This window comes from Pygocentrus nattereri, chromosome 4, assembly GCF_015220715.1.
Source record: "Pygocentrus nattereri isolate fPygNat1 chromosome 4, fPygNat1.pri, whole genome shotgun sequence".
Lineage (NCBI taxonomy): Eukaryota > Metazoa > Chordata > Actinopteri > Characiformes > Serrasalmidae > Pygocentrus > Pygocentrus nattereri.
The window spans coordinates 13,020,415-13,044,390 of NC_051214.1; the positions used below are offsets into that span (position 1 = coordinate 13,020,415).

The 23,976-nt window shown below is 40.6% G+C and overlaps 1 protein-coding gene across 1 annotated transcript in view; it reads left to right on the forward strand.

Moving 5' to 3' along the window:
* nbas (NBAS subunit of NRZ tethering complex) overlaps nucleotides 1–23,976 on the forward strand; it is a 337,358-nt gene that overhangs the window by 81,771 nt on the left and 231,611 nt on the right. Inside the window, exons 24-27 of the mRNA XM_037537972.1 lie at nucleotides 2,431–2,613; nucleotides 5,662–5,835; nucleotides 10,820–10,953; nucleotides 20,576–20,638. Of these exons, the coding sequence (XP_037393869.1) occupies nucleotides 2,431–2,613; nucleotides 5,662–5,835; nucleotides 10,820–10,953; nucleotides 20,576–20,638 (554 nt within the window). The remainder of the gene's footprint in view (nucleotides 1–2,430; nucleotides 2,614–5,661; nucleotides 5,836–10,819; nucleotides 10,954–20,575; nucleotides 20,639–23,976) is intronic.

A 23,976-nucleotide genomic window follows, 5' to 3' on the forward strand; every position in this document is an offset into this window, starting at 1 on the left:
GGTCTCCATTGTCGTATTTTCAAAGGGAGACAGGTCTGGACTGCAGGCAGGCCAGTCTAGTACCTGCACTCTTGTAATGTGAAGCCACGCTGTTGTAACACGTGCAGAATGTGACTTGGCGTTGTCTTGCTGAAATAAGCAGGGATGTCCCTGAAAAAGACGTTGCTTAGATGGCAGCATATGTTGCTCCAAAACCTGTGTGTACCTTTCAGCATTAATGGTGCCTTCACAGATGTGCAAGTTACCCATGCCATGGACACTAACACACCCCCATACCATCAGAGATGCTGGCTTTTGAACTTGCTGATAACAATCCAGACAATCCTTTTCCTCTTTGGCCCGGAGGACACGACGTCCATGATTTCCAAAAAACAATTTGAAATGTCGTCTCGTCAGACCACAAGACACTTTTCCACTTTGCGTCAGTCCATCTCAGATGAGCTCAGGCCCAGAGAAGCCGGCGGCGTTTCTGGATGTTGTTGATATATGGCTTTTGCTTTGCATGGCGGAATTTTTCCACTTGTAGATGGAGCGACGAACTGTGTTCACTGACAATGGTTTTCTGAAGTGTTCCTGAGCCCATGTGGTAATATCCATTACAGAATGATGTCGGTTTTTAATGCAGTGCCACCTGAGGGATCAAAGGTCACGGGCATTCAGTGTTGGTTTTCTGCCTTGCCGCTTACTTGTACTTGGACTGTAGATGATGAAATCCCTAAATTCCTTGCAATTGCACATTGGGAAACGTTGTTGGACTATTTGCTCACTCAGTTGTTAACAAATTGGTGAACCTCGCCTCATCCTTGCTTGTGAATGACTGAGCCTTTCAGGGATGCTCCTTTTATACCCAATCATGACACTCACCTGTTTCCAATTAACCTGTTCACCTGTGGAATGTTCCAAACAGGTGTTTTTTGAGCATTCCTCAACTTTCCCAGTCTTGTATTGCCCACATTCCAAAAACAGTCAGTGCTGTAATCACTCCCCTTTTAAGTAGCTTATATAAAAGAAAAATGTAAAAGGATTTCTCTGCAACAGTTCATTCAATTTCTCTTGCAGTGCAGCACTTTACTGAGTAGTTAGTCTGCTAGTCAGAAGAAATGTCTTTTTGTGTCTCTGTCAGCAGTGAAAATGAGCAGCGTATTTGGATTATTGAATAGAAAATGGTTGACCCTGTTTTATATGAATGAATTGGCATATCGCTGTTGTCGGAAGAAAACCTTGTATCTCCAAAATAGTGACTTTACAGGAGAAGAATTAACTACTTTATTTTTAATGTAAGATAATGGAACCAGAATTGTTATCCAGGTAATTCGGGACCTTTTCTTTTTGTCCATTCATCATGAAATTTACACAACAGGCATTTTCAAATGATGTCAAAAACTGAAAAAACGGTAAAAATGGAGACTCAAGGTTTTCTTCCGACTACATTATTTTATGGAAGGTTATTTAAATTTCATATTAGTGGTGTCACATTTATGAATCATACAATTTTATCTATCTAATAATTTTAAAATAGAGCCCAAAATCTCAGAGAATTATCAGTATGATTAGATTAATTTCCCATAAATTAATGATGCCTATCTGTCTGTTTACGTTATTATGAACGAAGTGAACTTGCAATCTTCTGATGATGTTGGGGCCAGCACATAAAAGTAGTAGTGGACAATCTAGTAGTGGTGGTCCTGTATAGGCCCTGACTAGAAGAAGTGCAGGGTGAAAGGGGGCTAATGAAGTATGCAGAGAGGCAGATGGATTACAGTCTGTGATTGAACTACAAATTGCACCTATATGTTAAGTGGAGCTGATAAAATGGACAATAAATATAGGTACAAAGAGAGATTCTTAATTCTTTATTAAGTGCTCAATGAGTGTATAAATATATACCACCCCTTACTACTTAGAAGGTAGCCTCCCCAGTGTTGTCTGATATGGGAAATGTTCACTCAGAATAACAATACTTCACCTCAGGTGTGGAGAGGTCTACAGTTGCCCTTGTTTCTTTGATTTACCCTATTTTGAGTATGTTGAGCTCATTAAATTTTAGCAGGAGCTTCTGACTAGACCACAGCTTTGTTGTAGTGTAAGTTAGATGTTAAAGTAACTAAATTTAATTTTGGACTGTTTTCATGATGTATTCATCATGAAATGTTTAAACAATGTGAAGTACAACTGCCATTTTCTGTGGTCTAAGAAAAAAAAAATATATATATAGTTGTTATGGAGCTTTTTGATATGGCAGTGATGATATTTTAATGTACAATGAAACCGTTGGGAATGCATCTAAACTCTAATTGGCTCTCTTTGTTGTCGAGTGGTTACTGATTGGTCTGTCTGTTGGTAGGCTGCTCCTGATTGGCTGTGGGACTGTGTTTACACTGTAATTATGTTTGTGGTTTGTTTTGTCTGGCTCCATGTGCGTGTGTGCAGGTGGACTGCGCTCTGTCTCTGGTGCGTCTGGGGAAGGAGCGGGAGATCCCTGGGCTGGAGCTGCTGAGTGACGACCTCGTTACCATGGAGACGCTGGTGTACGAGGCATGCGAGCTGAGCCTCAGCCTGAAGGAGCTGCAGCAGCTGAGAGACATCGACAAGCTCCGCCTCCTCATGAAGAATGTATGAACAGTCACTCACTCTGTCTGTCCAAATTAGTCTGACCTGCTTCAACCTGTCGGCTTACATTTCACATATGTATCTCTCTCTCTCTAGCTCTCGCTCTCTCTCTCTCTGTCTCTCTCTCTGTTCCTCTCTGTCTCTCTCTCAATCGCTCTTTCTCTCCGACTTTCATATCTGATAGAGAGCAGCGCTCCAGACCTCTAATTGTTGTAGGGCACTCATTCCTCTCACAGTCTTTCAATATTCAAACACTATAATTACCTCATGGGAAGTGTGTGTGTGTGTGTGTGTGTGTGTGTGTGTGTGTGTGTGTGTGTCTGAGGGATGTTGTAACAGAAATGTTTATGGAAGTGTGCTCATTAAGCCTGAAGTCAGAGATGGCTTGTTCAGATTTAATGCTTTCATTAAAATGATTTAATCTCAATTAGCTCGTTTAAGAGAAGGCTCGCCACGCTTGTCTATGGACGAACTGCTTTTACTGCTGTTTCCCACCAGCGACACACTTTACACTTTTTAAAGAAACATTTGCTTCTTAGAGTTTATACAGCTTCTTCTCAAGTACTGTTTTTATTATTTCATTTTTCATGAGCTTCATCTGCTGCCATTAGTGCCACTAGTTTGGATTAAGTCTGGTCTAAGACTACATAAACAATACTTCCAGAAACAGTTGTCCATTGAACTTTCTTAGTCCAGGTATTATCTGTGCTTTACACACTGAGTCTTAAATTTCAAATCAGATCTAAGCCATTTTTGAACACATCTGATTCATGGCCATGCAACTGCCTCTGAATTTCTTCAATCATTTGTCTCATACGCACCTCTCATTCTTGGGTCTATAACTGTCAGCTGCTGCTGGAATTTGTTGTTGGTGGTGTGCTAGTGTGTTGAGTTGGTCTGAGTGGATCAGGCACAGCATTGCTGCTGGAGTTTTTCAACACCTCAGTGTCACTGCAGCACTGAGAATAGTCCATCAATGAAAAATATCCAGCCAACAGTGTCCTGTGGGCAGCGTCCTGTGACCAATGATAAAGCACTAGAGGATGATTTAAGACAATCTGCCCAGCAACAGACGAGCTGTCATCTCTGACTTTACATCTACAACATAGACCAACAAGCTAGGAGTGTGTAATACAGTGGACAGGTGAGTGGTGTTTAAAACCTCTGTCTGATCCACTTATAACATCACAGCACACATTAAAATGCCACCACCACGTCAGTGTCAGTGCAGTTCTGAGAATGATCCACTCCCCGGATAATACCTGCCCTGTGGGGGTCCTGATCATTGAAGAACAGGGTAAAAGCAAGTTAACAAAGTATGCAGAGAAACAGATGGACTACAGTCTGTAATTGTAGAACTACAAAGTGCCCTATATGGTAAGTGGAGCTGATAAAATGGATAATGAGTGTAGATACAAAGAGGTGGTTTAATGAAGTGTGTATAGGAAAAAAGACAGTAGCATACAGGCAGACCAACCAGAAGTAAGTAGTAGTTAACACATCATGAAAAGATGTCATACAACAAATATTAACGGATCTGTCTAGTGTTCATACCAAATTGGATTCTGCAGTGTTCACAGCATCTTATTCTTTAAATACTATACCAGCACGAAGTTATCCACAATGTATTGCTATATCAATATTTTGAACTCGGCCCCACCTGAGTCCGCACCCCCTCTACCTACCTGTCCATCTTTTTCTGCACTGTCCATTTACATGTTTCTTCACTAAGATACAAACTGTCAATATTGCATAATTGCCTAATCAGTTATTTGCGACAATCTGAATTATTTAAACTGACTGCAGTCAGTTTCCAGAGCCGTTAGAATCCAAGCACATTGTAGAAACAAAATGTGAAATGGTTATGCTGAGTTGAGGCAAATGAAAGTAAATAAAAGAAAGAAGTAAATGCATTTATCGAGACTCAGCATGGGGTTATGAAAACAACTCTAACTCTCTGATGATCTAATGTGTTCAGAGGGCAATAACGTTTGTTTATTTGTTAGCAAAGCAGCTATTGTTTAGCCAGTATACTAGCAGAAAAACATTCTTTGCTTGTCCTTTTGACTCTCACAAAGAACATATAACTTTGCTTGACTCTATACATAATTCTGTGTAAATGTAGATATTTGTGTGTAGTTTCCCCACAATATTAATTCAATACTACAACCATGTTATCTAATCTGCCAATTTGGCCACTTTGTGACTTGCATTTTGAGAATATGCATCACAATATTTATATTTATATTTATAGTGCATTTATAGTTCTTCTGGAATTGTATAGCATGGAACAGACTAAGCCTGTACTGCTGTATAATAACAACAGTTCTACAACTACAGAGATTTTTATTCAGTATTTTGCAGTTCGCTTAATCAAATTAAATATGCCTAATTCTGCTCACTTTGTAATAAAAGATGCAATTAGTGTTGTTTATGCACTGATAATATCCACAATATGCTCAGCAAAGCATATTGTGACACGATTTGTCATGATAACGATACAGTATTGTCGTAATACCCAACCCTAGTTGCATACAGAAAGACTGTTAAATTGTTAATTGCAATTATTTATATGACACATAATCGTGATAATCGGCTTAATACAAAGAAGTCAACATACCCTCAGCAGTACAGCAGTGGTCGGAAGGTCTAAATGTGTATTTTAAATGACTTCCGAAAGTACAGTTGTGGTAAAGGGAGTATTTGTAACTTTCTTTACCTTTTTGTTTTACCTTTTTTTAAAAAAAAAAAAAAGGTTTATTGTAGAAAAATTAAAGGCCTGGAGTCAAGAAAAGATGTGTGGGGTAAATGTGGCTTGAATAAATAGAACTGCAACAGAATATGGCACAATGTTACTTTACTAAAAGTTCTGGAGACGTACCCCTGAGGATACCATCCCAGTGACAGTTTAGTGCTTCTTTTCAGAGAGTGTCTGTCTCCCTGTGTGCTTGTCTATTTATCCATGTAACTCTCTCTCTCTCGCTCTCTCACTCTCTCTCTCGCTCTCAATCTCAATCTGTCTCTCTCTCTCTCTCTCTGTCTCTCTCTCAGTCGAGTGAGGACTGTTATGTGAAGAATGTGCTGCAGTGGATGGTTCCGTTCCTGCACCGTTGTGAGGGTCAGAGAGGGGGAACGGCCGTGGCGTTGCTCAGAGAGTACCTGGTGTCTCTCGCCCGTGAAGATCTTACACTGCCACTCAAAATCTTCCAGCACTCCAAACCAGGGGTGAGTGTCTGCTTTCCTCACACATTATATATATATATAACACACATGCACACACACAGACTCTGAACTTGAAAGGAAGTTACAGCCCGAAGCCTCCATCCCTGTGGAATCATTCAGCTCAGGCAAGACCCTCAAAAGACATGCACACACACAGACAGTCATATAGCACCACTCTCGCATAATACATTTATGAGCTGTTCACCCTCATTCACTATCACCAATTTCCCTCACAGCAAATTAGGCAAACAGTTGGAGAGGGAATACATGTGTGCGCGTGCGGATGTGTGTGTGTGTGTCTTTATAGTTCAACAAGACAGAATAATGGGCCACTTAACAGAGAAGCTGATTGAAGTAAAGCACAAAAGCACACACCTAACCTCCTGTCCACATGAACTGTGAGAGAATGATTTTAATTTAAAGAAATGAAGAGCTCTCGTGGACAGCACACAGGCAATTAGGCAGAATCCTTCAGCAGGTTTATGTGAAGTGCTGAAATGTAAGGGGCGAGTGCATAGTTTAATTTAGTTGTGCAAAATCGGTTGGGCTTAAAGATGAAAAGATGAAAGTGCAGAAGTGTCAAGTGTCCTGCTCTATTTTTATTGTGTTGGAATGCCAACTTTAAGGTACATTCACACTACCACATTGCTGTACAGTGGCAAAGTTTTGGCAACACTTTAGAAGAAGTCTGACAAAAGTCTCCGATGCATGTTTTCAATGGATTATCATTCAAGAAAGCTGGAAATATGCACTAATGTTTTTTGATATTGTGAAGTGACAGGATGACAAAGAGCCTATAGTATTTAATAGTCTTTGGCTGCTCATTTCTAGGTCCACACAGCATAAAGCTACTGACTACATACAGTAGCTTTGAGGAGAGCGGCAAAAACAACCCCTTGAAAAAGTGAACACACACGTTTTTGCTATTTATTTCATTTATTTTTTCACTTTTTGATAATGTGGAAGTGTTGTCTTCTGTGTTAATATGCTAGTCCAAACTTTGAACACACCTGACTGAATGCAGGTTTCCTACAATCTTAGACATTTTTAAGCCTCTAAAGGCTCAAACTTCAATATTAAAAACTAGTTTTGGTACCACTTTAGAAAAAGACTACCCTTATAAAGGGTTTATGAATGTTCATTAATGGTTATTAATTGGTTCATACACACTTTAAAAAATCGTTAATAAGCTTTTACAACACACAAGTAAAAAGGGAAACAGTGACCTGTAGTTTGCCTAATAGTAAGCATACATTCACCAATGCTGTGAAAGCCCAGATGCTGCTGGTTACAGATCTTACTTTGTCTTTTTCATCAGTCAGCATTAAACCTGTCCGCTTCATCACATATTCATGTTCATCAGACCTGGCAGCTCAATTTTGCTCTTTTTATTAATGTGCAGTAACGGTTCCTTCATGCTTCCTAAGGTTTTTATGACAATAACAAATAAGAAACTACATTTAAACCATTTATAAACCTTTTAATAAGGGTACTCTAGTCTAAAGTGCTACACTATTTTCCAAGTGAAATACAGAGAAAATGATTATAAAATTGCAAAAAAAAGAAAGTTTAATACAGTATGACAGTGCATAAATGTGCACACAGGGGAAATAAACAGCAGACAGTTCTGTTGTCATAGAACAAAAATGAAAATCTTAAATATTTCTCCCTGCACAGAGCAAGAAGACCCCTGTGAGATTGTGCATCAGTCGTCATCTGATTTGTAGATTATGTATAATTTATATGTCAGAGTCTTTCTTATCTTTGCAAATGTTTTATGTTGCTGAAATACAGCACCAAGTGCACAATTTTTAAATAAAATATGATCATAAATAAAATGAAAATCACAGTAAAAAAAGACAGATTCTCTACTTTGTAAATAGAAGATAACAGTTTTGTTTATTAGCAAAACCATTATAAATAATAATAGTAATAACAGTAAAAATGATAAAAAGAGCAATAAAATTAAGTATTTTTTTATTATTAATTGCAACTGATTAAAAGTGCAAATAACAAATAGCAGTTAGCTTTAGATTGAACTTTTTTGAGCTACAAAACTTAACAATAAACTCATCTCCAGCAAGATTACTAATTCTAGCTGCCCTAGTGAAGAACCTTTTATATAATATATAAATACAGACGCATTCTAAAGGGAACATTTTGCTCCTCATCTAGAGGGACTTCTTGCTCCAAAGATCTAACCATTCAATCAATTTTCACTTCACAAAAAGAAAAAGGAGAATAAATAAATAAAACATGTAGTAATGAGTTCTCTTTGATCATGAGAGGACGACAGAGGGGGTGAGACATCTTCCCCCATGTAACCTTAAACAGTGAACCTGATCACTGTATGGATGAATTCCTAAAATGTGCATTTTAAATATAGACTTTTTTTTTTTTTTTGTGCAATGTCCTCTGAACAAGTGGTTTTCAGCAACAACAAGGACTCAGCATGTGTGGAAGTTCAAGTTTGTTTGAAAAGCATCCCAGGTGGCTCCTCGACAGGGAATCTTGAAAGAATGCCAGGCGTCTTCAAAGCTACATCAAGGCAAAAGGGCACTACTTTGAAGAATCTAACATAGAAGATTTTGTCACTGCACAGTTCCGTATATTCTTTTTTTTTTTGTAGATTTAATGTCTTTTTCTGTTAGTCATAGATGTAGGAAATAATAAAAATAAGGAAAAGCCTATGAGTAGGTGTGCCTGAACTTTAGTACCATAAGTCAAGGGAAAGTTTGAAAACTAATTAAAGTTGTCTACATCTTGATGTTTGCTCCCATAGGCCTTGGTCTCAAGTCACTGGTCCTTCGTGTATTAAATAACTGACTCTAATCTGTGACCTAGTGATACTGGCATCTTCTTGATTGTCCCTTGAGATGCCTTGCCAGGGCTTTTCTGTGGCCTTTTTTGGTTCTCATTTTAACTTAATGTGAATAGTTTTCTGAGAATAGACACATTTCCTGCACTGTTTTTCCCCAAATGTGGTTAATCAGCCACGACATGTTTAGCATCTGAAGTTTACTTCTATAGTTTTATACAGGAGCTACAAGGCTAATAAAGCTAACAAGTAGCAAATGCTTACGGGTCTACCATTGGGGTCCCATTTTAGCCTTTGTAACTGCAAATGAACAAAACAAACTTTTTCCGGTAATACTTTCTATTAATGTGAGCATCTATAAATGCTTTCCAGTATTTTATTTGTCAGTGCTGGTGCTGTTGGAGCTGCATCTTTGGGGCTTCAGTCCTGAATATTCAGATTCTCCAACCAGTATAATATTGGATACGCTGTGTTAAGTTAGTGTCAAGCTAACGGTGGTGTACACTGACTTTCGCCCATTGAGTAAAACACTGAAGGCAGCACTAGTTTAAAATCTGACATTGGAAGCCTGTAATGTGCTGTGTTGTGTATGTTTTAGTGTTTTATTAAATTCTTCAGTAAATACTTCAACTTGAAGCTTCACTCTTAACACGGGAGCAAGCTTTAGTACAGTAGGCTTCACTTTACTTAGAGAGGACAAATACAACGTAAATAACTTAAAAATAATTTGTTATGAACAGTACATATAATGCATTATGTTAAGAATTCATAATGCATAATTAGTATGGCTATAACATGTAATGCATTTTTATAAATATGTATAGCCATTTTTATGATTCCTTATGAAGGCATTATAACATGTTATGAATGTGTTTATAGATGCTTACAAACGTGACACTCATAGAAAGTGTTACCCTTTTTTCTTTCAGTTTTTTCAACAAGTTTACGAACCTTGCGTTCATCCACTGAAAAATGTGTTGAAGTTGCAAGGTTGAGTTTATAGCATAGTGCTTACTGTAAGCATACACAAAACATGGCTAAGTAGCATCCATAGGTAATAGCATGAGGACATTAAGAACATTTTAATTATTTACTTAACGTTGTTGTTGTTGTTTCAAGTATGATTACTGTTGACTTGTGGAGTCGTTATTGAAGAATTAACCAGTCAGGGTCGAAGTTTAGGTTTATTTCAAGACGTCTTCGTACAGAGATGTTCACAGATCACCATTTCAGTTCCTTCTCCCACAGAGAGCAAGAACTGCTGTATCTGATCCACTCAGACCAGCACAAAACACACTAACACACTACCACCATGTCAGTGTTACAGCAGTGCTGAGAATGACACGCCACCCAAATAGTACCTACTCTGTGAGGGTACATGGTGGTCCTGACTACTGAAGAACAGGGTATCAGAGAAACAGATGGACTACGGTCTGTAATTGTAGAACAACAAAGTGCACCTATATAGTAAGTGGAGCTGATAAAGTGTACAGTGAGCATAGAAACAAAGCGGTGATCATAATATTATGGCCTGATTGGTGTAAGTTTAAATGTAATGAGTGGAATCATACTTTGATTCCCCCAAACTGTATGCATAAAGCATTGCATGCTTGATTTAAATTGTCAAGTTTAGAAAATGTCAAATATGGTTGGTTATGTGTTTTTGACATTGTATGACAAACTACAGCATCAAACTGCACAAATACAAAGTGTATCAGTCATCTTGAAGGCTTTAGTTGTGAAAAGCACCGTCTGTTCTGAAGTGATCATTTGCGCTCAAATGATTCGCATAAAGTGAATCTAAAGCCTTGATTATGGGGGTTGAGAACTTTCTAAATACCACATATGTTACTGCGGTCACGTTATGAATGGCCCTTTTCTAGTAAGATTAAATTAACTGAAGAGATGATGTGCCCTTCCAGGAACTTCTGAACAGCTGCTTTAGAAACAACTTTAATCATACCAACATACCAGTTTCTGAATCTTAATATGCACAAGCAGGACTTCTAGAGCTGATGTGTCCATTTTATTAGCTGTTGGGATTGAGAACTATTCAAGCATGATGTCTGATTCAGTGGAGTTAATTCTGCTTTCTGCTTGTCCATCACTCCAGTAGGAGGAAAATCGTAATGATGAAGGCTTGATTACTACGTCTGTGTTTGTTCGCAGTGTCAGCAGAAGATCATTGCTGATCCAGACGAGCTGATGTCTGTGGCGCTGGAGTGTATCTACAGCTGTGAACGAGATGACCAGCTCGCTCTGAGCTACGACATACTGGAGTGTCTGCCTCAGAGAGGATACGGGTTGGCATCAATGCATGCGCACACACACATACAATCAAAAGCAAAGGTTTTAGCACCCCCTGTCAAATGTTTTGTTGATTTTCTAAGTGAAAATAAGTTCAAACATCTCAGAGAACAAACACCTGCAAATTTTAATACACAATTATTGTTATTTGTTGAATTTAACATATTGGTAAAAAATAAAACAAAGTAAGGCCATGTGCAAAATTTATGGCTCAGTTTATATTTTGTTTTTTTTTTGTTGCTTTTGTTATTAAACAAAGCAAATACATAGAAATTGTGCAAAGAAACTTCCAGCAAAATGTAATATTGAAGTGTCTTCCCTGTAGATTTTTTACTTAGAAAAGCAACAAAGTGGGTAACTTGACCAGGAGTATGAATACTTTTGTGTACGACTATATTAATGCTATCTGCTCAAAGCCCAGTGGTTTGGTTCTTATCCTATTTATTTATTTATTTATTTATTTATTTATTTATTTAATTGCTAGGTGCTCTTTACATTGCATCAGTTATGGTGAATTGATCAATGGTTAAGAATGACTTCAAATGTTAGATTTTGCCAGAGGTGGGTAGAGTAGCCAACAACTGACCCCAAGTTAGAATGTTATTACTTTAAAATAATAATTAGTTTAGCTTTATTAGTTTTAAATTATTGCTTAAGTAAAAGTAAGTAGCGAGTTACTTTATCAGACCTCAATTAGTAATCGGAATAGAACTGCAAAACCTACTTTACTTTTAATGTAAGTCAATTTAACTGGACTTTGAGTTCCTGATCGCAGATCCATTGTTTGGGAACCTCAAAGAGGCCCCATTCATCTGGGCCGACCGGCCGAGGAAGCGCCGCAGATGCTGGAAAAAGGGCAAGAGAGCCAGAGTTCTGGTCAGGCTAAGACTGAGTGCTAATCGTCCACCACTCCCCAGCATACTGGCAAACGTGCAGGGAAAGTGTGTGTTTTATGAACAACAATGCTTGTTGAATGTGATCCGAGGAATGTACACTTCGAGTTTTGAAATGTGTAATCATCTTGTGCAGACCGTTGTGGCTGCCTAGAGAGATTTCAGGACTCACCGCCGTGTACATCCCACTACAGGCTGATACAGACTTGGCACTCAGGAAGCTGTTCGAAGCTATTAACAAGCAGGAGAACGTGTGCCCGGAGGCCCCTTCCATTTTTGTTGGTGACAAAGCGAACCTTAGGGAAGTCGCTCCAAAGTACTTCCAACACATCTCATGCGGCACACGAAGATCACGCATGCTGGACCACTGCTACTCCTCTTTCCGTGAGGCATACAAAGCCCTCCCCCGACCTCAGATCGGATCATCTCTCCATTCTGCCCCTGTCCATCTATAGGCAGAAGCTGAATAACATTGATGAATAAGCAGACTCAGTTCCCGGGTTCATCAAAAAGTGTTGTGCCCACAGTTTGTGTTTACCCCCAACAGAAGCCATGGCTCAACTGTGAGGTCCGTGCTGCTCTGAACACGTGTACTAGTGCTTTTAAATCAGGAAACACGGATGAGTATAAAAAAGCCAGCTATGCTGTCTGTAAGGCCATAAAAGCAGCCAAGCCCTAGTACAGGGCTAAAGTGGAGTCACAGTTCAGCACCACCAACACAAGAAGAGGGCCTGAACACAATAACGTTAACATCCACAAGGCAGCCAGGCCTGGCAGGATCCCTGCGTGCACTCTCAAAGCCTGTGCACGTCAGCTGGCAGGAGTGTTTACAGACATTTTTAACCTCTCTCTCTTACTCTCAGTTGTTCCCACATGCTTCAAACTGGCCACCATTGTGCTTGTTCCAAAGTCAGCCAGGGTTAATACTCCTAAATGACTATGGCCCGGTTGCTCTTACTTCCATCATAAGCAAGTGCTTTGAGAAGCTGGTCAGAGACTTTATCTGCTCCTCACTACCCGCCACTCTGGACCCACTGCAGTTTGCTTACAGACAGAACAGATCCACTAATGACGCACTAGCCCTGACTCTACGCACTGCCCTCTCCCATCTGGACAAAAAGAACACATATGTGAGAGTGCTGTTTGTGGACTACAGCTCAGCATTCAATACCATCATGCCCTCAAGACTCAACATTAAGCTTCGGGATCTGGGTCTGAACAGTTGTCTGTGCAGCTGGATCCTGAACTTCCTGATTGGCTGATGCTAGGTGGTAAAAATGGGCAACATTACCTCCTGCTCACTGACCCTTAATACCGGAGCTGCTCAGGGTTGTGTGCTCAGCCCTCTCTTATACTCCCTGTAGACCAGTGACTGCTTAGCCAGACACAGCTCCAATGTCATCATCAAATTTGCAGATGACACCACAGTTGTTGGCCTGATCTCCAATGACAGCGAGGAGGCCTACAGAGAAGAGGTCAGCTTTCTGACACTCTGGTGCCAGGAGAACAACCTCTCTCTCTCTGTTTCTACAAGACCAAGGAGCCCACCATCAACAGAGCCGTGGTAGAGAGGGTCAGCAGCTTCAAGTTCCTCTGTGTTCACATCTTGGTGGCACTGACATGGAGTGAACACACCATATGGGTGGTAAAGAAGGCACAACAGTGCCTCTTCCACCTCAGGCAGCTGAAGAGGTTTGACATGAACCCCCGCATCGTCAGAACATTCTACACAAGTACTGTGGAGAGCATTCTAACAGGCTCCATCACCACCTGGTATGAAAACTGCACTGCCATTGAGCAGAAAGCTCTGCAGAGGGTGGTGCAGACAGCCCAGCACATCACTGGGGTCCAGCTCCCAAACCTTTTGGATTTATACACGAGCCGCTGCCTGAGGAAGACCAGGAGGATTCTAAACAACTCCAAGCCACCATCTGTTCTCACAGCTGTCGAGCGGGAGGAGGTACAGAAGCGTAAAGTCCAGAACCAGCCAGTTCCGAGACAGTTTCTTCCCCTGGGTCATCAGGCTGCTGAACAGCCAGTAGTGCTGGTGTATCAGTATATAGGCCTGTCACTGCACCTCTGAGTCATCATCTCCATGGACAATCACCACCTCATCCACATCTCATCAGACTCACTCTGATCCTCTGCACCTTCAATCTAGCAAATCTGTACTTGCACATATAGATTGACATCTTGTACATCTTCTTTCCATATCCTGTACAGTCTGGAAGATTTTCTATATCAGTATTCTATCCCTGTGTGCCAGCCTCTCTTTTATTATCTACCTCAAACTAACTGCACATTTCACAGTTTTATTCATTTGCATCAAAAGTGTATATTGTGTATGTGTAGTATTTTCTGTGTGTGTGTGTATGTATGTATGTATGTGTGTGTATATATATATATATATATATATATATATATATATATATATATATATATATATATATATATATATATATATATATATATATATATATATATAGGGGGCTCTCCTTCCACCATACAGTCTGCCATTTGAGCCATTGCTGTACAGCACTGAAATCTGTGGTTATACTACCAAGCCCACCGTAACGACTACGGTGCCTGTAGCTGTATATACTTAAAAATAAAAAAATATATACTTAACTTTGTTTGAATGGTCAAAGAAAGTCGCGTAAGATGCTTTTGATTGGTTACATGAGGTCACGTAAGATGCTTGTGATTGGTTAAATGAAGTCGCTTTTGATGCTTTTGATTGGTTAAATGAAGTCACGTAAGATGCTTGTGATTGGTTAAATGAAGTCACGTAAGATGCTTGTGATTGGTTAAATGAAGTCACGTAAGATGCTTGTGATTGGTTAAATGAAGTCACGCAAGATGCTTTTGATTGGTTAAATGAAGTCACGCAAGATGCTTGTGATTGGTTAAATGAAGTCACGTAAGATGCTTGTGATTGGTTAAATGAAGTCACGTAAGATGCTTGTGATTGGTTAAATGAAGTCACGCAAGATGCTTGTGATTGGTTAAATGAAGTCACGCAAGATGCTTTTGATTGGTGAACAGCTGTGTTTGAATGAAGCACACAAGATCAATTAATTATAAAAAAAATATTTTAAAATGTAACGAAAGGAACAAATTAATATAATGGAATAAAAGTACACTTTTGATACTTTAAAAAAAAAAAAAAAACTTACTTTAGTTTGTTTTGGTTTTCTAGTCCGGCCCCTTGTTTTGTGACTCCGCCCCTGATTGTCGCCACCTGTTTTCTGCCTGTCCCTCGTTATCCCTTTGTGGTTTTTTTTGTTGTTTTTGCTGGTCTTTGTACTGTTTGATGTGCTATGTGATTTTTTTTTTTTTTTTTTTTTTTTTTGGCTGTTTGGCTGTTTGGATTCCGTGTTTCTGTTCGTCATGTCTAACTATCATTCTGTTCGTGTTGGCTATTTGAACCTGGACCGTCTTGACCATGACCCTGGATTTTTCCATAATAAAAGTCACTTATCTCAGCACGTGCGTCCGCCTCCTCCCCGGCATTTCAAGCATATTACGACCCATCTCTGCATTTTACAGATTTGAAATTTGCTGATCAAATCTCAAGGCAGAAAACATATCAAGACTTTATTATAAATAAACAGCTGCACTCTATTATTTATCATTTTAAAACATTTTGCTGTTCTCTATAAAATCTTAAAATACCTGCTGGTTTTTATTGAATAAAATAACAGCAGTTATTTATATGACAAGTTATTCCAAAATTTTAAATGCTAGTAAATATTGTTTGGTTAATAATGATCAGTGATGATAGCTAAGATTTAAAACTCTGCCTGTTAAGCAATCTGTCCTTCTTTTACAACTCATAGTCACTAACAGCCACGTGTCTACGCATCTGCGCTATTCTTTTTGACCGCCAGTATGTGTACATGCATGCAGGCTCATTGGATCAGACTGCATGAGTTTGATGGGTTTGGTGTGTGTGTGTGTGTGTGTGTGTGTGTGTGTGTGTGTGTGTGTGAGAACTCACTGGAGGCTGCCCCCTGATGAGCTGAGGATTATCTCTGTATGTTTCTGTCTCCCTTCAAAGAGAAAACTCCCCAAACCGCATTAGTTCGCCTTATTATACCCCCTAGATCTTTATCCTCCCTACACGCTTTAAATTTATCTGCAATTAAAAATAAATGATATTGCTAGTCATTATACTTCCACAACACTTCTAACTGATGAAATGATTAAAAAAATGAATCTGAAGAAACGCTGGAACAGCGGATTTGCTTTTAATCTCTGGTTGACTTTGTAAAGCTACTTTCTCTAAATAAAGGTCCGTATAATACAGAGCTTTGTGCTGTCAGCCACTTCCAAAGCTTGTGAAGCCATTATCCTATGGTTGGAGATACTGTATCCATGTACACGTTCTTCAAAGCATCGTACTACATTGTAACGCTATACACCTGTGCATCTGGATAGCCTTAGAGAGACAGTACAGTGCACAGTACTGTACAAAACTTTTTTCATTTAAGAGATTATATTTAAAAGTAGTTTCTCTGGTTAGTAAGCACTGATTTGCTCAGAAAAAATGCTAATATTGAAGTAGTCAAGTAATGATAATACACCCAGCAATGATTTTACAAGTTACATTGATTTAATTTAACTATTTCTAAAGTTCATCTTGTGGCTGCACAATATTAATTTTAGTCATCATCCAGTACCTGGTTTGGCAATTCAGTATTTTGCAAGATCTAAACTACTTATTTGAGAAAAAAGTCATATCATTCTTTTACTGTACTGTACTTTTCTACTTTTTATTTATGATTATTTAGTATTATTAGTTATTGTAATGATTGACATGATGAGGGGATTTTAAATAATGTATTTGGGTGTCTTAATACTTTTGCACATTACTGTATATGCACTATATTGCCAAAAGTATTCGCTCATCTGCCTTCACACACATGTGAACTTGCATGACATCCCATTCTTAATCCATAGGGTTTAATATGTCCATCCACCCTTTGCAGCTATAGATAGATAGATATATAGACAGAGAGAACTTTATTGATCCCGGAGGGAAATTGCAGTGTTTCAGTAGCAAGACATATGATTACACATAAGCTTATATACTCTGCGGAAAAATACAAAATAGAGTGTGAATGAAAGAAGAGATACAGGGATGTGGTTCAGCACAGTTCAGACAGCAGAAGATCAGTGCCTTCTCTGCAGTAAGGAGAATTGTTGTAGAGCCTTATAGCAGTAGGTAAGAAAGATGTGACATGGCGCTCTTTGACACAGCACAACTGTACCAGACGACCACTGAATGTGCTTCACCGTTCATCCAGTGTAGAATGCAGAGGGTGTGAGGTGTTGTCCAAGATGGCTAGCAAGTTGTTGAGCATCCTCTGTTCTGCTACAACCTTTAAAGAGTCCAGCTTGACTCGTACAACAGAGCCAGCCTTCCTAATAAGTTTGTTGATTTTGTTCAGAGCACTTGTTAATGCTACTGCCCCAGCACACAACAGCATAGAATAGAGCACTCGCTACAACAGACTGATAGAATGTCCAAAGGAGCTTAGTGCACATACCAAAAGACCTTAGCCTCCTCAGGAAGACGAGACGGCTTGGCCTCTCTTGTACACCGCAAGAGTGTTACAGCTCCGGTCCAGCTTGTTGTCCAAGTGCGCACCCAGATATTTGTATGTTCCAACCACCTCCACATCAACACCATCAATCGTGACTGCTGACAAGACATGTTTGGACTTCCTAAAGTCTAGCACCATCTCCTTAGTCTTACTGATGTTTAGTTGCAGCTGGTTCAGCTTACACTAGTCAACAAAGTCCTTCACCAGCTTCCTGTATTCCACGTCCTGTCCATTCCTTGTGCACCCCACAATGGCCGTGTCATCCGAGAATTTCTGCAGATGAGACGACTCTGTGTTGTACCTGAAGTCAGAGGTGTGCAGGTTGAACAGGAATGGAGCCAACACAGTCCCCTGGGGTGCCTCAACGCTGCACACAGCCTTGTCTGAGACACAGCCCTGCAGTCGCACAAACTGAGGTCGTCCAGTCAGATAGCCCATTGTCCATGAGATGATGGATTCATCCACCTGCATCGGCCATAGTTTCTCCCCTAACAGCATAGGCTGTATGGTGTTGAATGAAGTCGAAGAACATGATCCTCACAGTGCTGCCTGTTGTGTCCAGTTGAGAGTACGTTCTGTCCAGCAGGTAGATAACTGCATCATCCACTCCAATGCCATCCTGGTATGCAAATTGCAGGGGGTCAAGAGCTGTTTTGACCAGAGGTCTCAGATGAGCTAGCATCAGCCTTTCAAGTGTCTTCATTAAGTGGGATGTCAGTGCAACCGGTCGATAGTCATTCAGTCCTGTTGGTTGCCATTTCTGTGGGACAGGAACCACACAAGATGTTTTCCACATAGTTGGGACTCTCTTCAGGCTGCAGCTCAGATTGAAGATGTGCTGAAGAATTCCACACCGCTGCTCCGTACACAGATTCAGCACCCTGGGTTCAATGTCATCAGGTCCTGCTGCTCTGTGCAGGCCAGTCAAATTCTTCCATGCTAAACTCGCTCTAGAGTCCAGTAGCGGCACTTTAAAACCGCTGCATTCAACGCTTTGTCTTGTGCTTGTGATGGGGTGATGGGGACTCGTCAGACCACAGGACACTTTTCCACTTTGCGTCAGTCCATCTCAGATGAGCTCGGGCCCAGCGAAGCTGGTGGCGTTTCTGGGTGTTGTTGATATATGGCTTTCGCTTTGCATGGCAGAGTTTTAACTTGCACTTGTAGATGGAGCGACGAACTGTGTTCACTGAGAGTGGTTTTCTGAAGTGTTCCTGAGCCCATGTGGTAATATACGTTACAGAATGATGTCGGGTTTTAATGCAGTGTCGCCTGAGGGATCGAAGGTCACGGGCATTCATTGTTGGTTTTCTGCCTTGCCGCTTACTTGCAGAGATTTCTCCAGTTTCTCTGAATCTTTTGATGATATTATGGACTGTAGATGATGAAATCCCTAAATTCCTTGCAATTGCACGTTGAGAAACGTTGTTCTTAAACTGTCGGACTATTTGCTCACACAGTTGTTCACAAAGTGGTGAACCTCGCCCCATCCTTGCTTGTGAATGACTGAGCCTTTCAGGGATGCTCCCTTTATACCCAATCATGACACCCGTTCACCTGTGGAATGTTCCAAACAGTGTTTTTTTTGAGCATTCCTCAACTTTCCCAGTCTTTTGTTGTCCAACTTCTTTGGAACATGTTGCAGGCATCAAATTCAAAATGAGTGAATATTTGCAAAAAACAACATTAAATATCTTGTCTTTGTAGTGTATTCAATTAAATATAGATTGAAAAGGATATGCAAATCATTGTATTCTGTTTTTATTTGTTTTACACAACGTCCCAACTTCATTGGAATTGGGGTTGTAATTATCTGTTAATATAAGCCTGTTTCACAATGCGCTGCGCTACAGTCCCCAGCATGCACTGCTACGTAACGTGCACTCCGACTCTCCTACCCCAGTAACAACCTATAGGACAGCGGTTACACCTCAGTTCTGCACAATTCTACACAGTTCCACACCAGTGATATCATCAAAATGTATTTCAGCTGCTGTTCAACCAATATTAACACCTAACGTTAGCTCAGCAGCTCAGATATGGAGCCCAATGGAGCACCTCAGGAAATTTTACATTTAGAATATTTCAAATGTGCATGTAATATTTTGAGGTCTTCTATGAGTGTCTCTTTTACTGTAATTTTTCTGCATATTTTGAATATGAAATTTTGTTGACATTTTTTTAATATGGGCTTTTTACTGTTTGAGTTTGACACCCCTGCTATAAATGGTGATTTTGTAAATATATAGCCTGTTACTATCATAATAAATGCATTAGGTTTAAATAGATCATAATATAATCCATGTAAATATTTAAGGTCTGAATAGTCTTTTTACAGTGGGACCACAGTTTGAACTCATTCTGTAGAATGGTCCATATACGTCTATGCATCCCTACATATATAAAATGCTATGAACATCTTAAAGTGCTTGTGGAAACTGACATCCAAATAATCTTACATGTCAAACCAAATCTCCTCCGACTTACTTTAAAAAACATTCTCCCGAGCGTTAGCTTCTATCTCAGTAACTACCACCATCATAAAGTGCTGAAATGTTATTACATCCTCAATTATGGAGACAGTCATGTTGAAGCCACTTTGGTTCATTATGATTTTATTTCCCCAAAGATTGCTCTGGTGTGTCATTACTCCTGGCAGATCTCAGCTCGGCTGTATAATGTTGTAGTCATGTCGAGATCTTCATTCGAAGTCGATGACCGTTCCATTTTTACGTGTGAATATTTCTTTGCTATCTCCGCTCACAAATTTTCCCTCCTGCAGCAGCCTTTACTGTCTGAGAGATGGCTGCTTACATCTGACCTAACAGCTTCTTCACTGTGGTTACGCTCTCTGCGATAATAATCCTCGGCTTGGTGTTTTTGTGTGAAATTATCTGAAGTTAAGTGATTTGAAGCTGTCAGGTTTGGGAGTTGGGATGTTCCTAGAATTAATCTCTCTCTCTCTCTCTCTCTCTCTCTCTCTCTCTCTCTCTCTCTCTCTCTCTCTCTCTCTCTCTGTCTCTCTCTCTCTCTCTCTCTCTCTGTCTCTCTGTCTCTCTCTCTCTCTCTCTCTCTCTCTCTCTGTCTCTCTGTCTCTCTCTCTCTCTCTCTCTCAGACCCCAGACGAAGGTCACAAAAGCCCTACATGACCAAGTGGACTCTCTGGAGAAACATCTGAGGTAATGGCCAATCAAGGCAAGGAGAGGGCACCTTGGAGGAGTGCTGATAAACAGAGAACGAGGGAGACTAAAGAGGACAGAGGGTTTCTGTGAGATCTTTAAATAATTAAAGATTCCTTCCCTCATCCGATCTGAGAGTATGGTATTGTAGCAGATCAAAACATAGATGAAATCATCAGAATCAGTTGTTTTACACATCATCCAGTTCTGGTCCTTTCTTAACCGTATTGCTCTCTCTTGCTCTCTGTTTACATTGGTGTGACCATAATTTAAATTATTTTTAATACTTGGTTGTAAATCGTTTGAGGTCAGTAAGTGTCTGAAATATGGAACCCATAGACTTCACCAGATGCTGGGTTTCTTCTTTGGTGATGCTCTACCAGGCCTTTATGTCTGAGTGGATCACAATTAGATGATTGGCTTGGCCATTGCTAACCATTGCTCTTCTTTGCTTTAAAAAAAAAAAGTCGTGTTGCATTCGTAGTATGCTTCAGGGCCCCATCCATCTGCACTGTGAAGCACCATCCAATGTTTTGAAGTTTTTGGCTGAATTTGAACAGATAATAAAGTCTTATACACTTTAGAATTCAACCAGCTGCTTTTCACTTATAAGCATACATGCCCACACGCTGACAATACCTCCACCATGCTTCACAGATGAGGTGGTATGCGTTGAATCATTCCATACTTTTCCATCATATTTCAGATTAAGGATGGCTTGCTTCACTGGCAGTGACAACTCTTTGAACTATATATTGAGAGCTAGATTCCAAGTGCAAATGTCATGCTTGAAATCAACTCAAGACCTTTTATCTGCTTACTTGTAAGTGAAATATTGAGAGCATTACACACATCTGGCCATGGAACAGCTGTGCAGCTCATTGTCCAGTGATTTTGGAGAGACAAAGTCTGCATCTTTCACCTTATTTGGATTAAATTCATTATTTAATTTCTGCTCTAGTATACTGTGGTAGACGGCTAATATTGTATTATTAATTGATGTCCAAATTTTTAGGAACTAAAGTTGTATATGAAAACAACCTGACATGGGCTTGTAATATCTGGAATGGTAGTTTTTCAACTGTAGTTATAATGGTTGTGTGACATAATTAAACTAGCAGCATGTAAAATGTAGTCATTGTGCGTATTAAAGAAAATTGAGTTGCACTTTACTTGAATTCTGCTACTTAGTATTGACATAAACATGCCATAAACATGTCATAGCAGATGTCATATGCTATCTTGATATTCACATATTATATCACATATTTTGTAAGGTATATAGTAATATATTCTATATATAGAAATCTGAAAGTAGCAAATTCAAAACAGTGTAAACATTAAAAGATGGAAGAGCTTCTCTCTCTCTTTTTATTTATTTATTTTATTTATTTTTTATTTGTGGAGATCCAATACTTTATTGTTTGCTGTTGTTCTTCTTCTTTCCACTGTTGTTCTGTCGTCCTCATCGTCCTCGTCGCTCTTCTCTTTCTCCTATTTAGACAGGACCTAAAAGCCGGCATTCTTTTTGCTGGGAAAGCTGGTGCTAAAACTCTTCCTCAGAATGAGTTTCTCCAGAAACTGCACCCTATCCTCTCCCGTCTCACACTCCTCCAGACCTTTACGTAACTGCGACAACCTGCCTCTCCTCTGGATGCAGTCCATCAGGCCAGCAGATATCCTGGACTCTGTGCCTCTTGATGTACCTTCCTGCATCACAGAGGGAATGATGTCCAATCGGGGCAGCGTGGAGGGGGTTATCACATTACTGTATGGATGTCTTTGCGCTTCATCAGGAGGGCAGCGGGGAAAGAGGGAATTCTCCACCAGATTCTCCATTGTTCTTCCTGCATGTATGATCTGGTGAGAGTATCCATAGCCCAAAGAGCCGTAGGTGAACGCCAGCTCTGCATCCAGCTTGCAAACTTTCTGATGTCCGAGCCGCAAGTCAAACTTGTGGTTGACTGAAGATTTCTTAAGAATTTCCTGCAGCTTGATGCTGTCTCTCCCTATGATTCTAGGGGCAGCTGTGTCAGGATCAGAAATAACCAGCTCCACCACCACTAAGCTTGACTGCTTGACCCCGAAAACCTCCTCCTGTATCTGTAGGGAAAAGTGCTTCCATTCGTTGAAGCACATGGGGTCGTTGTAGGGCTGCTGCACAGAGTACTTTACCATTCCCTCAATACTGACCCGCACAGTAGCCCAAGTGCCTTTCTTCACAGGGGCTTTTTTACCGAAGGCGCTGCAGGTCTTGAGGTGTACAGTAAGGACCCCTGTCGGCGCCCCGAGTGCAATCAATTTGCGTGGAGGAGAAACTTGCTCATCCTCCTCTTTTTTGTCCTCAGCTTGAACTTGCTGACCTGAGAAATGGACTCTCACATGCTGCACCAAGGACTGAACAGAGGACAGCACACGCTGCAGCATCTGGCTTCCAAATGACCTCCGTGCTGCAGGCTCCACCTGTTCAGTGTCCACCTCGATGCACACTGCTCCCCCACCGTCATGGCCACTCCACGCCGTTTTCTCCTCGGCTGTCTGTGCACTCACTGATCCGTCCGTCTGGATCCGAGTCAGAGTCTCTGAAGCCTGTACTTGTGCTTCTGACTCAGCAAAAGCCTGAGGCTGTGGTCCGGCTTCCTGAGGGACAGCACCGCTCTCATTCCTCACGCGGTCCTCTGCAGTGGGATGTGTGCTGCGGTCAGATGGGGAGGAAGTGGATGGTTTAGGCTTCCATAGCTCCTGGACAGCACTTTCCTGCTGGATTCCATCAATAACGGACTCTTCAGAACTCCAGCGCTGAGCGTCCTTTTCAGGCCTGGATGACTTCTGTCTGTGAGGGGACAGCTTCTTCATCCGCTTGGCCCTACGCAGCTCTTTTCTCTCTATGTGCTTCCGTCTTGCCATTTCTTCCTCTACACTTACAGTGATGGCTACTTCCATGCTGTTCTGGTTGGTAACCATTTCTTCCTTTCTCTGTTTTTCTTTCTGCATCAGCCTCTCCTTCATGGCCTGCAGCTCTCTCGTCAGATTCTTGTCTCTCTTTTCAATTGCCAGAGTCTTCTGCTCTTTTCTGGCTATCTTCTCTTTGATCTTCTTCAGCTTTTCTCCTCTTGCATGGAAGCTCGCGATCACCATCTCATTATGTTTCACCTTTTCTTCCAAACATCTGATGATGTTCTCTCGGTGAAACTGCTCCGTTCCCATCTCACTCTTACAGATTTCCTCCCGTTTCCTCTGCTTCTCTCCCTTTCTCTTTTCCTTTTTGGAGAGGGTGGTTTTGGGGAAGCAGTTGCCTGAGGACCCGCAGGCTGTGGGGCTGGGTGGGGGACACAGCT